This window comes from Myotis daubentonii, chromosome 20 (genome assembly GCF_963259705.1).
Source record: "Myotis daubentonii chromosome 20, mMyoDau2.1, whole genome shotgun sequence".
NCBI classification, from domain to species: Eukaryota; Metazoa; Chordata; class Mammalia; order Chiroptera; family Vespertilionidae; genus Myotis; species Myotis daubentonii.
In genome coordinates, this window is record NC_081859.1 from 3,511,607 (window position 1) to 3,528,212 (window position 16,606).

The following is a 16,606-nucleotide window of genomic DNA, read 5'->3' on the forward strand; positions in this document are numbered from 1 at the left end:
GTGGGGGCATCTGTAAGCCGAGGGATGGCCGCGGGGCCAGCTGGTTCTTATGTCAGGGTCGTGGTTGAGGCCTGCGGATAGCGGTCCTAGTAATGCGAATTACTATTCCCACTTGAAAATAAGGATAACATCTCACTACCCTTTTAGAAATTAGGATAAAATGGCCCGGCCGGTGTGGCTCAGTGGGTTGAGCGTCGACCTGTGAACCTGGAGGTCACGGTTCCATTCCCGGTCGGGGCACATGCCCGAGTTGGGGGTCGATCCCCAGTGTGAGGCGTGCAGGAAGCAGCCGATCAATGATTCTCTCGCACCATGGATGTTTCTCTCTCTGCCTCTCCCTTCCTCTCTGAAGTCAATAAAAACATATTAAAAAATATTGCTTGGCCACTGAGAAGGGCACGAAATGCTCGAAGGTGTGTTTGGGGAAGGAAGAAGCAAAGCACGGAGATATGAATGGATTAATAGTAAAAAAAAAAAAAAATAAAAGTACGACAGCAAAGCAAGGGAAGGTTGGGTGTTAATTCTGAGACAACAAGCAGAACCTCAGATCCTGCCCCCGGGAAGGACAGAGAGGGCCCTTGGTGGAGGTGTGGTTGCCCCACGCAGCAAAATCTGGCCCCCAGTGAATAGACGCTTCATGGGTTTAGTGGCCAGCAGGTGTCAAGTTCAAAAGGGACTTCTTTTGATGGGAACTCGAGAGCAGCTGGGATTACCTCCAGGACAGTTCCACCTGTGGGTTCTTGTCCCCTGCAAGGGCGACAAGGGAGGTCGTAAGGACAGCAGCCCCGGGAGCAAACCTGTGGCCTGGCCAATAGAGTGAACGGACACATTTCCCAAACAAGCAACTGAAAGCCAGGTTGAAGTACAGACTAGGTTTTTAATCCATATACTTAAATACCAGTCAGGGCAACAGCAAAATGAGAAGCCTACGTACTCAAAAAAATGCCCCCTTTTTTATTTTTATACAACCAAGACATTTTTTAATACACGCATGAAACCAATGAAAAGCTAGCCGTCGTCTCCTTAGAAGCTAGACCTTGAATTGAAAAACTTTTCACCGTTTCCCGTTTTCTCTGTTCAGGACTTTCCTTTATCGTAATTCTTTCTTTCTTCCGGCCAGTCTACGGCTAAACTTAAAATTTACAATCGGATTTACTGAGCCTGTCAGTGTAAGATTATTTCAGCTGTGCCCCGCCCACACCATATACACATCACAGATTCATCATTGTGGTTCAAAATAACTGAATATTCTAAAGTTTCTTTATTCCAAAAAAATAAATTATATAGCTTTTTTTTTTTTAGGCTTTAGGTTATTTTCAATACAAAATGGTAGCATCACCCGTCCTTGTCCACACCATAGGACTGCTCTGAAGAGGAAATAAGACAGCAGGGAGCCACCTAAAGGGGGTGCCCGCGTCCTCTGTACACTCTTGTGGACACACAGACACACACACCCACCCACCTCATAACAGTTCCAAGATTTGGGGGAAAGTTGTGAGGGGCGTTCTAGAAGGTTTGATGACCCCACATCATTAAAATGAGCACACACAAGAAAAAGGAAAAATAGGCCAAACATGCAAATCATTAAGAGCTTCCATTGAAATCACAAAAGTATATATACATGATCGGCAAGGTGAAGACTGACCAACCTATACATTTCTGCATTTAATCAAAGAAGTTCTGCATTAAAAAACAAACAAACAAACAAAAGCTTCCAGATCAGTGATATTTCCACTTCTGAGAATGATTCGGTCCAATCGGAGAATTTCATTATTTCTAGCAATACGCCGTACAATCCAGCGGAGGGGTTCACTCCGTACAGATGAGCACACGCCTGCATATTCTAGGCTTTTCCCTGCAGGCCCCGTGGAAGGTCATAACTGTCTTAAGTTGCCAAAGGATCCTTCTTGCAATGTCTCAAATATATATTTTTATCTATAAGAAACATGTCCTATTAGCACCTTAGGCTCAAGTAAAAAAAAAAAAGTTTTTTGGCACAGAATTCTAGAGTCTCCCTAGACACCCTCCTGGGAATTCTCGTGTCCTTGCCAGAAAATGACACGTGGGAAGCACACTGTAGAAATTCTGGCGTCATTGACATCTCTGAACGAGTCCTTTACCTGGAAATGGTTCAATAAATAGTTCGAGTTCATTAACACCCCCTAGCGATTTTGTAATGGGGTCTTTTGAGGAGGAGAACTGGAAGTAGAATCTCACCAAATAACTCTGGGTGGCAACGCAGACGTTTTCTCCGGTCAGCATGGCAGTCTGGGATGTCCGAACGGTATGAAATGCGATCGGTGAGCCGCGGGAATGTCGAGGAAGCGTGATTCCAAGCGAGCTGAGCAGCGCGCAGAGGTGCACCTTCGAGGGGCTGGTCCGGCCCGGAGTCCAGGCCACACCCGCCTCTCCTCACAGCTTAAATGAGATGCCCACACTTTGTTTTTGGGAAACTAAATACATTTTAATAGAAAACAAAATACAAAATAACTCTTTTCAGGGGGAAAAAAAACAAAAAACCAGAAAGATTGAATCCTCTGCCCACAAATCAGACCTGGCGCTGTCCTCGGGGTTTTCGGGTGCGTGCATGGTGCTTACAGTGTGTTTCACGAGGCGTGCATCGAGCTGCCGCTGCAATGCAGGAGGCAGGAGCAGTGACCTCAAGGAGCCAAAGGCCGGAAAAGCCACCCCTCTGACCGTACGCTGGCGGGGGAAGCCAACGCTTTCTCATTCTGCCTCCGGACTGATCACCTCACATTATTTTCATTTCTTCCCGACATTTCGGGGGCCCGGGGTGGGGGGAATGGGGGGGGGCGGAGGCTTGTTCACAGAAGTGAGCCACGAGGTCTCGCTTTCCCACCATCACTGCCCGAGCCCCAGGCTTCCTCCACTGGATGCACCCACTTCTAGGAACACGTCGGGGGGAAGGGGGAAGGGGGCGACCCACCCGTCGCCCAGAAATCCTCCCTTTCCCACCAGACACTGCGCTCCCGGAGCCCCCGGGTTCCCTGAACCTCAAAATGCCAAGCATCAGAGCTGGGAGCAGGACCTGAAGGTGGCGAGCAGAGAGACGCCTCTGCCAGTGCTAGGTGCCCCCTTCTCCATCATCATCATCATCATCATTACTATAATTATAATAACAATAAAAATCCTGGATGCTCCTCGCCCCCACCCCTGCATTCCCGCCAGCCAGCGGCTGTGACCTGCGACCCTCCTGGGACCAAAGTGGGTCCCCCAGCGGGTCAGCAGCAGCATTGTGGTTCCACAAAGGGGAGGAGGGGGGAGAATGAGACAGACAGGAGGCGCTCTCGCGAGGACACGGGGGCCTCTTTGGAAGAACGTGCCCCCCCACCTCCAGAGCATCCCAATTCTTGATCTCGCGTCCGCTCATCACCACCATGACCTGTCCGTACCCCCTCCCCGCCCCCGCGTCCTGGACACTGGGGGGGGGGGGCCGAGGAAGGGGTGCCCGCATGGGACACGGGGAGAGACGGGGAGAGGCGGGGAGTCTTTCACAGTCAGTCAGTGATTCGATCGTCAGATGCAGCCCGGAGCCCTCGCTCCACGGCCACCCAGTCCGTCACCACGAGGGTGTAAAAAAAAAAAAAAAAAAAAAAAAAATCAATGTTCCTGATTTTCTTGCGTGATTCCCGTCACCAGGAGGAGGTTGCAGGCCATGAACTGCACGCTCAGGACGTTGCTCATCTGCCCCGTGTACACGCCCACCAGCTCGCCCGAGGAGCCGTCGGCGGCCGCGCTGCAGAAGCTGTTGCGGATGTCCCAGATGCGCACGGAGTTGTCCATGGACGCCGAGGCCACCAGGCTGCTGTCCGGGCTGAAGGCGAGGCTGGTGATGTTGTCCGTGTGGCCGCGCAGCTCCTTGTAGAGGCTCCCGGAGGCCAGGTCCCAGAGCTTCAGCCGCTGGTCCTCGCCCGCCGACGCCAGGTACTTCCCGTTGGGGGAGAAGGCGAGGGACAGCACGGGGCCGCGGTGGCCCGTGAACAGCCTCACCGAGTTCCCCTGCTGGGCGCTCCACAGCCGCACCGTCTTGTCGGTGGAGCCCGTGGCCAGGTAGTTGGAGTTGGGGTGGAACCGGACGCAGTCCACGTCCGCCAGGTGGCCCGCGTAGATCCGCACCGGGTACGTCCGATCGAAGGACCACAGCCGCGCGGTGCGGTCGTGGGACCCGCTGGCGAAGTACAGGCTGTAGGGGCTGATGTCCAGGTCCCACACGGGGTAGGCGTGGCCCTGGTACAGCACCGCGTTGGTGAAGGTCCCCAGGTCCCAGTAGCGGATGGACATGTCCTCGGAGCAGGACAGCAGCCCCGAGCCGTCGGCGAGGAAGCGCGTGCTGTACACGGGCCCGCAGTGGCCCCGCAGCGTCTTCATCTCGGCCTCCTCCTCCTCCTCCTGGGCACGCCGGGCGGGGCCGCAAAGGGGACACAAGAAGAGATGTTTAGTGGTCCGTGTGGGAAACACCATCTCGGGGCAGCAGGTGGGGGTGGGGGGGCAGGCGGAAAGGGGGGGCGCTGCTTGGGAAATAGCACCTACCCGGGACATGACAGGGGTCTCGCTCTTAAGGGCGACCCCAGGAGATCGGCCCATAACCGCGTGACCGAGTAAAAAGTCCCCGACAGCTCACACCCCTCTTTCCTTCCATGCGTTTTGCAGCCAAGGATTTAGCCCAGCCAAAGCTACAGCAGCCCTAACCGGTTTGGCTCAGTGGATAGAGCGTCGGCCTGCGGACTGAAAGGTCCCAGGTTCGATTCCGGTCAAGGGCATGTCCCTGGGTTGCGGGCACATCCCCAGTAGGGAGTGTGCAGGATGCCGGAGTCCATTCATTGTCTTCACTAGCTGAGTTTAGACAGAGACCCCCAAAAGCTAGTAGCCCTTGAAAGTCCTAGCAAAGGTCAGGGCTGTGCACCACCCAGTTAATCTAGGAACCACCCAGTTAATTTAGGTAATAATGGCTGAAGCATCCCCACCTCAGTTCCCTTAATTCCTTAGATACTTATGTAGATCCTTGTTGATTATTGTTAATCAGATACTCCCGGAAATCTATTGATGAGCTAATCAGATACTTTGTCTATTCCTGGAAATTGTTTGCTGATCTGTGTGTCATTGGAACCTCCTTACCCTAAGGGCTACTCCAGATCGATAAAAGCTTGGTGAGGCCTGAGCATCAGGGGAAGTCCTTCGGGACTTGCCGCCTGGTCCCCCAATATTGCAAAATTATCTCCTGTCTTTTTCTCTCATTTGCTGTGCGGCTCCTCTTTCAGATACCGAACGCTACTCCACGCAGAACGTGGAGGGAGTCTTACTCGACAGCAGGAGGCAGCTGAATTGATGTTTCTAATTCTCTATCCCCCTCCCTTCCTCTTTGTAAAAAATCTATAAAGTATATTAAAAAAAAAAAAAAAAGCTACAGCAACGTGAGGCTGTTTATGGAGCGATGTCTGTGGGTCTCACTCTTGGGTCGAGGCTAAGGGATTTCCAAAGCCGACTGACAGGGCAGCCTATGGCGACTTTCCTAGTGGATGCTGAGAGCCGCTGTCCGAAAGGATTTACCTCTCAGTGTATGCTCAGCCTTCAGTGCTTTCACTCCAGGGGCAGGTCAGGTCTGGCTGCTTTAGGAGCCACGCGGCTCCGTGTCTAGCCCACTGAGACCAATCCCGACACGTCCTAGCGCCCACGCCTGCACAGACCTGGTCTCAGTTTCATGATTTAAAACATCTATGATAATAAAAGCGTAATATGCTAATTGGACCGGATGGCCGAACAGCGGAACGACCATCCGGACAAAGCCAGGGCTGCGAGGGCCTAGCCCAGTGATGGCGAACCTTTCGAGCTCGGCGTGTCAGCGTTTTGGAAAACCCTAACTTAACTCTGGTGCCGTGTCACATATAGAAATTTTTTGATCTTTGCAACCATAGTAAAACAAAGACTTATGTTTTTGATATTTATTTTATCTATTTAAATGCCATTTAACAAAGAAAAATCAACCAAAAAAATGAGTTCGCGTGTCACCTCTGACAGGCGTGTCATAGGTTCGCCATCACTGGCCTAGCCCCTTGCAAGAATTTCATGTATCAGACCTCTAGTATATATATATATATATATATATATATATATATATATATATATATATATTATTGATTTCAGAGAAGAAGGGAGAGGGGGAGAAAGACAGAAACATCCATGATGAGAGAGAATCATGGACCGGCCGCCTCCTGCACGCCCCACACTGGGGATCGAGCCCGCAACCCGGGCCTGTGCCCTGACCGGGAATCGAACCCTGACCTCCTGGTTCACAGCTTGACGCTCAACCACTGAGCCACGCCGGCCGGGCTCAGTGCATGATGAATACAGAACCACTGTAGCCGTGTAGCCAAAACTAACCCTGGGCCCATCAGAACAGTAAGCCAGACAGGCACGATCACCAGTAAATGGCACGCACACCCTGTGACCAGGCACGCACTGCTGGTGTCCACGAGGGAAGAGAGATGCGGCTTTAGAACCGTGGCTTTCCGGAGGGTCGCAAACATTTCCCCGAAGGAGGAACCTAAGGCCTGGAGACTCTACAGCCCAGTGACCCTGTGATTCTCGGACAGACTTCCTGTGTGGGGGACAGCCGGGAAGACAGCCGCCCTGGTCCCCGGGGGGAAGCTCCGCCCCACCCCCAGCATCTCCCCCACCAGGACACTGTCTGTGTCCAAAACCTTCACTCGCTCACAGGCAGGCTCCTTAAAGCTACAGCCGCCTCGACCCCGGATTCATCAATCACGGTGGGTTTTCATGAAACCCTACCAGAATGAAGGGCAGCGAGATGAAGATTCTATCACCCATTGCCGTGGTGGGTGTATAAATAAATGTATATGTGAGCTTTAGGTTCTCGCCTAGGAAAAGGGCATCCTTTTAACTTCTACTTGAAAAAACCATTAAACTGAAATGAAGCAAAGGCTCCAATGTGTACAGCGTTGAGGGAAAATACACATGCGTGTCCACCCATGTTCAAAATGGCCGTGGCAGGCACCGGGGACTAAAAACACGTTAGCATTTGGGAGCTTACGGTTCCACTGTGACCACGAATATTAGTGCTTTCCATTCCAAAGAGGTTACAACAACACTTCAACATTTCAAGAATGACTCATTGCTCTACTCCAGAAGTTTATATGAGAACTTAACTATGGGAGTGCCTGGCCGAGCGTTGACCTGTGAACCAGGAGGTCGCGGTTCAATTCCCAACCAGGGCGCATGCCCAGGTTGTGGGCTCGATCCCCAGTGTGGGGCGTGCAGGAGGCAGCTTATCCATGATTCCCTCTCATCATGGATGTTTCTCTCTCCCTCTCCCTTCCTCTCTGCAATCAATAAAAATCTATATTAAAAAACACACAATAATATTCATCTCTTCCGAGGTTAGGCATGTGCAGGACTCAAAGGCTGCAGGTTACACGGCATGAGTTTGCTATCGGATGAGGGTTATAAGTCAAAAAGTCCCTGCTCTGTAAGATCAGTCACGTCTGGAAAGAATATTCTAGGCCAGTGGTCGGCAAACTCATTAGTCCACAGAGCCAAATACCAACAGTACGACGACTGAAATTGCTTTTGAGAGCCAAATTTTTTGAACTTAAACTATATCGGTAGGTACATTGTTATTCACTTAATTAGGGTCCTCCTAAGGCTTAGGAAGAGCCACACTCAAGGGGCCAGAGAGCCGCATGTGGCTGGCGAGCCGCAGTTTGCCGACCCCTGTTCTAAGCAGACAAGCGAGGCAGGTGCGGGGAAGGGAGCAGGACCCCCTACCTGCTCTTCCAGGATGTCACAGGCCAGGCGGATGCGGGACACGTCCACCTGGTGGGGCTCGGCTTTCAACTTCTTGGACCGGAGGCTCCAGAGTTTGATGCAGGAGTTGTCGAAGCCGGCGGCCAGCAGCTTGCCGTCGGGGGAGATCTCGGCGGCGTTCAGCAGCTGCTCCGTGTGGTAGAAGGCATAGACGCAGATGGTGGTGAGGGAGGGCGGGCCCTCCTTGACCCGCCGGATGCTCTCCTGCAGGACGTCCAGGGCGGCCTCGTTCTGCAGGATCGGGCCCCCGGGCACGTCGGCGGGCTCCAGGCCGCCGCCCTCGCCCCGCGAGGAGGAGCCGCCACCGCCGCCGCCGCCGCCGCCACCGCCGGCGTAGAGCTGGTAGTCGGTCCTCTTGGCGGGCTGCACGTCCAGGTGGATGTGCAGGGTGAGGACCCGGCACAGTGCGGCGTTGTTGTCGCTCTGGAGGTAGCGGATCAGGTAGTGGTAGCTGTCCTCCGGCAGGCGGACCACGTACTTGCTGTCCAGGAAGGCGCGGAGCTTGAGGTTGGACAGGATGTCCTGCAGGGTCTGCGTGGCCTGCAGCTGCTCGACCACGTCCCTCTGGCTGGCGTTGTGCAGGAACAGGCCGTGGAAGCGGCTGTAGAAGCTCTCGGCGGTGCTCTTGGGGCTGTTCTGGACCAGGTGGAGGTGGAGGTAGACGAAGAGGGGGTACAGGAGAGGCATCACTTCCTGGCTGTGCTGGGAATCGGAATCTACAACGAGAAGAGGGGCGCGCTGGACAGTCAGCATCATCGCAGAGCGCGGGGGGCCCTCCCGGGGAGCCCCCCGCCCCCCCCCCCGCCCCGCCCCACCACATGGTGTCAGGACCCTGGTTTCTGAGGCTGGTGACTGAAATATGAGCCCAACAAAGCCCGGCCGGTGTGGCTCAGTGGTTGAGCGTCGACCTATGAACCAGGAGGTCAGGGTTCGATTCCCGGTCAAGGGCACAGGCCCGGGTTGCGGGCTCGATCCCCAGTGTGAGGCGTGCAGGAGGCAGCCGATCCATGGTTCTCTCTCACCGTGGATGTTTCTATCTCTCCCTCTCCCTTCCTTTCTGAAATCAATAAAATAAATAAGTAAATATATATATATATAGATATAAACAATACCACAAAAATACACCCAGAGCCCTCGCCCTTGCCAACTTTAACCTTGTCCTTCAACTCTCTCAGAAATTCCAAAGACCATAAGTCTGAGGCAAGTGGTAAACTACCTTTTATTGTTTTAATATTTCTTTTTATTTTAATTTAAATATATTTTATTAATTTATTACAGAGAGTTAGAAACATCGATGAGAGAGAAACATCGATCAGCTGCCTCCTGCACACTCCCTACTGGGGATGTGCCTGCAACCAAGGTACATGCCCTTGACCGGAATCGAACCCGGGACCCTTCAGTCCGCAGGCCGACGCTCTGTCCACTGAGCCAGACCGGTCAGGGCGGTAAACTACGGTTGATTCTCTAGCCCAGCGCCGTGCCTGCAATGTAACAGGCTCCGAGGAAAATCCCCACGCCGCGTTCTTCATCCGACGAGGCTCCGGGCGCCGGGTACTCACCGGTGAGGAAGGTCCGCAGCCGCCCGAACTGCACCTCATACTGCTGGGGCTCCGCCTGGCACGGGGCGGCCGACACGACGTTGGCACAGCCAGACTCTGTTTGGACTAAGGCGGAGAAGACACACAGATGGGGACGGAAAAAGAATTATTCTTCTTCTTTTACAAACATAATCTCTATTGATTTCAGAGAGGGGGGAGGGAGAGGGAGAGAAATAGAAACATCCATGATGAGAGAGAGTCGCTGATGGGCTGCCTCCTGCACACCTCCGACGGGGATCACCAAGCCCGCAGCCCGGGCCTGTGCCCTGACCGGGAATCGAACCCGCGACCTCCTGGTTCTTGGGCCAATACTCAACTGCTGAGGCACGTCGGCCGGGCTGGAATCATTTTGCTGATGCCCCTGGTTTTTCTCTGGCTCTCCTACTGCGTCCAGGGCAGATTCCTGAACTGATCTTTCATCTCCCCTCCGCCCCCCATATCCCACTGGTCTTTCTGCTCTGTTTTCTGGGGGTGTCCTCAACTTCACATTTTTACTACATATTTAAATGTATAATTTTCTGTGGGTCCTGAGAATGTCCCTTCCTTTTAAAACCAGCATTCTCTCCTTGTTTCAAGGCTGTCAATGGTGACATTTTAAAAAAATATATTTTTATTGACTTCAGAGAGGAGGGGGAGGGGAGAGATAGAAACATCAATGAGGAGAGAGAATCATGGATCGGCTGCCCCCTACTGGGGATGGCGTCCGCAATCCGGGCATGTGCCCTGACTGGGAATGGAACTGTGACCTCCTGGTTCGTAGGTCGATGCTCAAACCACTGAGCCATGCCGGCCGGGCAATGGTGGTATTTTAAAAAAACATATATGTTCATGGGCTTCAGAGCGGAAGGGACCTTGCCATGCGTCCCCCTCTCCAGCTCGCCCGCCCGCAGCGGCCCGCACCCACCTGTGAGGTTGGCTGCCATCTCCTCGGGGGTCTGGGACAGGCGCAGGCCTTGCTTCAGGGGACCGTCGGTGTCCACGTACTGCCGGCGTTTGAGGTAGCAGGACACGGCCATCTGAATCTGCTCGGTGCGCACCCGTTTCATGACCTGGGGGGGGGGGGGGGACCAGAACACGGGACGGTCAGGGATCTGGGGGCGCATCCCATCCAGACGGGGCGCCTCCCTCACGGAAAGTCAACGGTAGGAAGGACCGGCCCCGCCAGCAGCTAAGAAGCCACACGCATCCCTCGAGGACCAGCCGGTGCCCACGTCTGTCTCTGTCGTCCCCGGTGGTGATGGTACCACGGCCACTGTCAGTGGTGGAACCCCGCAGATCACCCCGACTCAACTGGACGCCCAGATTTCCACCGCGCCCCACCCTCCCCCCACCCCAAGCTTTTCCTTAGAGACGCATTCAACGCGCACACAAGACCAGCGGGATCCCGGGCCCTTCAGGTCTCCTGCCGGCTCCCCAGGCCGAGAAGCAGGCGGGAGGCGGCACCCAGGCCAAGGCCTGGGAAATTCAGGATCGGGCTGAAGAGGTGCAGGGAAAGGGAGGGGCTCCTCATGGACAGGGAATGCTATGCTCTCTCTCTCTCTTAAATATATTTTTTATTGATTTCAGAGAGGAAGGGAGAGGGAGAGAGAGATAGAAACGTCAATGATGAGAGAGAGTCATAGATCAGCTGCCTCCCGTGCCTTCTCTACTGGGGATCGAGTCTCAGAAAGCTTTGTTTAAATGGAGGGGCACTGGGTCTGATCTGGCTGCGATTCAGCGATGCCACAAAACAATTGCCCCACCGGGTTATTAGAAGTCTTCCGCTGTGTTGACAACTTAGACGATTCTGCTTTTAATCCTCGCCCGAGGATATGTTCTCATTGGTTTTTAGGGAGGGAGAGAGAAACGTCAATGCTCAAGGGAAACACCGATTGGTGGGGCCAGGGATGGGACCTGCAACGCAGGTACCTGTCCTCAACCGGGAACGGAGCGAGTAACCCTGCAGTAGGAGGGCCGTGCCGGCCGGGGCTTCGGTTATTTTTTAAGAAAGGTTCTTTAATTGCGAACGGGAGGATTCCGCTACTTGGAGAGTGGGGATCCCTGCCCCGCGTTCACCTGTCCGTCAGTGAAGACAGATCATCGTTGAGCTGCGGTTACTGGTAAGCGTTACTGTATCAGTTTGACGGTTCCAGTAACCCGGGTCCCTAACCTGGCTACGCTTAGGCATCGTGTGTGTGTGTGTGCGTGTGTGTGTGTGTGTGTGTGTGTGTGCAAATATTTTCAGCCCCGAGACCCTGATTCAATGTTATATTTAGAAAAATAAAATAAAATAAATAAAGGCATAGAGAGACGGCGACAGTACGGTCCCTCCCCAGTTTGGCCCAAAGTCAGGGCTCCCCCAGCCCCACCCTCGCCCCCCGGCTAAAGCTCCTTTTAATCTAACTTCAAGAATCTTCGTCTCTAAACTCTCCCAAAGCAGCCCGATTCCTCGTATTTTAGCCGAGGCTAACTAAAACTTTTCCAGATTTTTCACTGCCAATCTCTTGTTGCCATGGGAGCGTATCTTGTCTCAATGTGTCTCCCTTTTTGTTCCCAGCAAGAGGGGAGGAAGGGATGCTATCTCTACAGAAAAACCCACGAGTGAGCGCGTGAAAGACAGGAAAACGGAGACAAGAGAACAGGCCCTGCAGTGCCACCGTGTCCTCGAGGGGCAACGATCTGTGTGCAGGTCTGAGGAGGAGGAGGAGGAGGAGGAGGAGGAGGAGGAGGAGGAGGAGGGAGAAAGATAGGAAAGTCGCAGGGGCGTCACCAGCAAGGGGTGAAAACGAACAACAGGAAAAACTGGCCGCATTTGGGGTCGCTGGGAACGGCTTTGTAAATTCGCATTTTAACCAATCTGCCGGTTAGCTGCCCCAAACGGCAGCTTCTATGGACCCAAACCATCAGTTACAACATGGCACCTTCCCCGAGGGTGGGAACAGGGATGCCAAGGGCAGGAATGCGGGTTTTAACTCTCTTTTACAGCCACACTCAACTAAAGCACAGAGACATGCCCGGCCGGTGTGGCTCAGTGGTTGAGCGTCGACCTAGGAACCAGGAGGTCACGGTTGGATTCCCGGTCAGGGCACAGGCCCGGGTTGTGGGCTCGATCCCCAGTGGGGGGCGTGCAGGAGGCAGCCGCTCAGTGATTCTCTCTCATCATGTATGTTTCCATCTCTCTCTCCCTCTCCACTCCTCTCTCTAAAAATCAGTAAAAACATGTTAAAAAAATCCTCAAAAATAAAAATCTGCAGAGAAGTCAGTTCCCCTCCCCCAACTGTTTTCCATAGCAATAATATCCATAAATGGACACATTAAAAAAACAACAACAAAACACAAAAAAACAACTCCTTAAAATAGACCTGTCTTTGGAGAGACTCAGACATGAGACGCATATTGCAATTTCAAGTTTTACCTGCTTAGCTTTTGTAAATGATAAAAATCTTTAAAATTTAAATTGAGTTTGGATATAGTATCTTTGTTAAAATTTGAGAATTTCCCATAATTTTCAACTTACATAAAATATCTAAACTTTTCCAGGTAAAAATAGGCGATCACAGACCTTTATTCCGAATGCCACCTTATTAGTATTTCTGGAATTTAAAACGAGGATTCTCACACAACGCCTGTCTCTTTCTCATGTATCAGTAGTGCCCGCTGTTTAACGAATCCTCCAACAAAGTTGCTATATCAAACCAGGACATGATTATTTTCCTGCTTCATAGTAACAACTGTTCAGGAGAAACCACAGCCACGTTCACTACATTTAACCACAGACAGAAGTGGGGGGCTGCAAAGACTCATGGGAACCAGGCACCCTTAGACGATGGTAGCCACTCTGAACCATCAAGTTCCATTTTCCAGAGCACATCGCCTCTGCATCCACCCAACCAGCCATGACAGAGCATTTCTGGGACCCTCAGAGGGTGCCCTCCATGGAACCTCTACCCAGGCCAGGTGGGCATAACGCTTCTCATTCCTCACGCACTGCATCCGCTGATGGTGTAAATACCCCAAACTGGCTTCGACTGAGCTTGTTTTAGCCCAAACAGCGTCTGGTTGTCGGGAATAGGGTAACTGAGGGACTGCCCTGTAACAGGAGAGATTTGAACCACGTGGTACCGCCCTCTCCGGAGGGCCATCTGCCTTATAATCAGGCGGATACCGCATATCCGTGAAGTTAATTTTGCAGAGGGAAGACCTCAGGGTTCCCTCGTGCCTCCTCTAAGCGCTCTTTCAGCTTCCACACGCGGATTAAAATGTCTGTGTCTGGCCCGGCCGGCGTGGCTCAGCGGCTGAGCGTCGACCTGCGAACCAGGAGGTCACGGTTGGGTTCCTGGTCAGGGCACAGGCCCGGGTTGTGGGCTCCATCCCCAGTAGGGGGCGTGCAGGAGGCAGCCCATCCATGATTCTCTCTCACCATGGATGTTTTTCTCTCTCTCTCTCTGTCTCTCTCTCTCTCCCCTCTCTTCCTCTCCAAAGTCAATAAAAATATATTTAAAAAGAAACAAATAAACGTCTATCTCGGTTAAGCCACAGGCACACAGGACGCTGCCAGGACAAGCGGATGGGCCGTCTCTACCTTCAATCCAACCCCACCCGCCCGCAGGCCCTGTTAATCCAAAGAGCTAATCTGACGGCCTCTGTGCTCATCTTAAAAACGTCCCACTGCTTCCGCCCGCGTGGAGGATGAAAAGCCCTCCGTCTCCACCGTGTCATTTCAAGGTTACTCCGACCCGCCTGTGTGTGTGGGGGGGTAACACCCACCTTCTCACTTCAGGGGCTTTCCTCAGGCTCCTCCATTCGCCGGAGCCACCCACACTGGCCCTCCAACCTGGTCAGGCTACGTCCTACCTAAGCGTCCCAGCTCAGCTCAGCTGCTCCATCTTTTCCTTCCAAAAGCTTCCTTGAGCCCGGCTGGCGTGGCTCCGTGGTTGAGCATGGACCTATGAACCAGGAGGTCACGGTTCGATTCCCAGTCAGGGCACATGCCCGGGGTTGCAGGCAGGAGGCAGCCAATCAATGATTCTCTGTCATCATTACTATGACAGAGTAATAGTAATTCTCTCTCTCTCCCTCTCCCTTCTGAAATCAATAAAAAAATTTTTTTAAAAAACCAACCACATACAACCGCCTCCGCCCAAATACACACACAGTCCCTGAGCAGTGAAGTGAGACCTTCACCCACCATCAGAGGCAGGAGCACACGCAGACCTGACGTTCAGAGGCAGGAGCCACAGAGCCGTGCCAACAGACGCCCATCGGACTCGTCGCTGATCACAGAGAAAAACGCTTTGGTTTTTCTAGTTTAACAGTGACTTTCCAGGCGGGAAGGATGGGGGACCTCATAAGACAAAACCAGAGTTAGTTTGCTTCACGGTTCACACAGCGAACTCAGGCCGACAGGGCACCTGGAAGGCCTTTCGACAGAAAGGGAGTGATGACAGCTAACAGTTAATATTCACAGCACGCTGCCCACCCGTGGGGTCCTTTCGCCTACCTCAGCGGTTCTCAACCTGTGGGTCGCGACCCCTTTGGGGTGGCCTAAGACCATCGGAAAAACATATATAATTACATATTGTTTTTGTGATTCATCGCTATGCTTTCATGATGTTCAATTTGTAACCATGAAAACACATCCTGCATATCAGATATTTACATGGCGATTCATAACAGTAGCAACATGACAGTTATGAAATAGCCATGAAAATAATTTTATGGTTGGGGGTCACCACAGCATGAGGAGCTGTATTAAAGGGTCGCGGCATCAGGAAGGTTGAGAACCACTGGCCTACCCTATTCCTTCCTAGGTCCCCGTGCAAGCCCTACCTCAGTGGCTCCATTTTGCAGAAGAGAAAACAAGGCACGCGGAGGTCACACACGGTTCCAGGTTTCAACCTCAGGCCGGTGTAGTTAGTCCCCGAGCCCCCACCCCCCACGCGAAGTTTCTCCGAGTGTAAAGGTGTGGCACACACTCCCCTTCCTACTCTCCTTTGCAAGATTTTTACGCAGAGCCGGACCCAGGCTGGGGAATGCGGCCGCCGTCCTCACCTCCCCAATCCCTCCACCCCCGCCACCCCCCCCCCCAACTCAGGTATAGGACACACTTGTATCACCTCCTCCGGTTCCTCCCAACACAGCACCCAAATGCTGCTCCCGAGCGGGAGCGACCATCCCCAGGTGCCACCCTGCAAGGTCAGAGGTGAGCTCAGGGGCAGGCGAGCCCGCGACCCACCTTTCGGTGCTAGAAGCCCACGCGCCCGCCGCGAGATGCGCACGATGCAGACACTTTGGCACGTGCCGGGCTCCACTTCCGCCAAGTCTAACCGGACAGGACACCCCTGTCCTGACCATCCACTCGCTCCGGACCCCACGCCTTACCTGGCGATCGCGAGTCCCGCCTAAGCGCCCCCGTCTCCCCCCGCTGTCAGGCGCAAAAGCCCCCGCAAAGGCCACCTGGCAGGTCGGTCTCCCTCCCGATCTCCCCTGTCACCGGCGCAAGTCGGTTTCACATCCTCCGCCCACCATCACCATGTGCGAAGTTGACTCTTGAGTTCGCCCCAAAGACATTTCCTTTTTCCTTCCACGAGAAGGAGACCTGGACCCGGTGCCCTCTCCCCCCCCCCAAACCCCCCAACGCCTGGCGGGTCGTCCCAGCCGATCGTCCGGCCCCGGCAGGACCCAGCCCGCGCGGGAAACGCACCGCCCAGCCAGGTGTCGCCGCCGATTGCAGGCCACGCCGCCCGCGGCCGCCCGGGACTCGCAGGCCCAGGGCGGAGGCGCGGCTGCCGCGCCCGCGCAGCGCCGGCCCCGCCCGCCCCGCCCCCACCGCCGCCGCCCGCGCGCCCCCGGCCCCGCCGCCCGCGCGCCCCCCACCCCCGCCGGGCCCCGCCGCCCGCGCGCGCGCCCGGCCCGCGCCCCCCCTCCCCGGCCTCCCCGCCCGCGCGCCCCGCACGCACTGAGCATCCCAGGCGGCTCCGGCTCCCCCCGCCGCCGCCGCCTCCGGGATCGGGCCGCTGCCGCCTCCGTCGTCCCTGCTGCAGGGTCTCGCTCCGCCGGGCGGCTCAGCCGGGCCCCCGCGCCCCGCGCCCCGCCGCCCCCGCCGCGGCTCTGGGCGGCCGCCCCATGACTGACGGACGCGGAGCGCGCCGCGGGCTGGGCCGCTCGGGCCGCCGACGCGCAACCGT

General features: G+C 54.4%; 1 protein-coding gene across 3 annotated transcripts; it reads right to left on the minus strand.

Annotated features, from left to right (window-relative positions):
- Window positions 1-1,242: 1,242 nt before the first annotated feature.
- On the minus strand, window positions 1,243-16,581 carry TAF5L (TATA-box binding protein associated factor 5 like). 3 transcript variants are annotated; one of them, XR_009450261.1, is made up of 5 exons: window positions 10,345-10,489; window positions 9,402-9,506; window positions 7,804-8,558; window positions 2,218-4,410; window positions 1,243-2,120 (listed from the first exon to the last, which is right to left on the minus strand). XR_009450261.1 is itself a non-coding variant. In XM_059677707.1 (5 exons), exons 2-5 carry the CDS (start codon window positions 10,484-10,486, stop codon window positions 3,622-3,624), a joined length of 1,791 nt encoding a protein of 596 aa, XP_059533690.1. In that variant the 5' UTR covers window positions 10,487-10,489; window positions 16,379-16,581; the 3' UTR covers window positions 1,243-3,621. The 3 variants fall into 3 exon arrangements, 2 of the variants coding, with proteins under 2 accessions (XP_059533690.1, XP_059533691.1); XM_059677707.1 differs by adding an exon at window positions 16,379-16,581 and having other exon boundaries at window positions 1,243-4,410; XM_059677708.1 differs by adding an exon at window positions 16,123-16,222 and having other exon boundaries at window positions 1,243-4,410.
- Window positions 16,582-16,606: the final 25 nt, after the last annotated feature.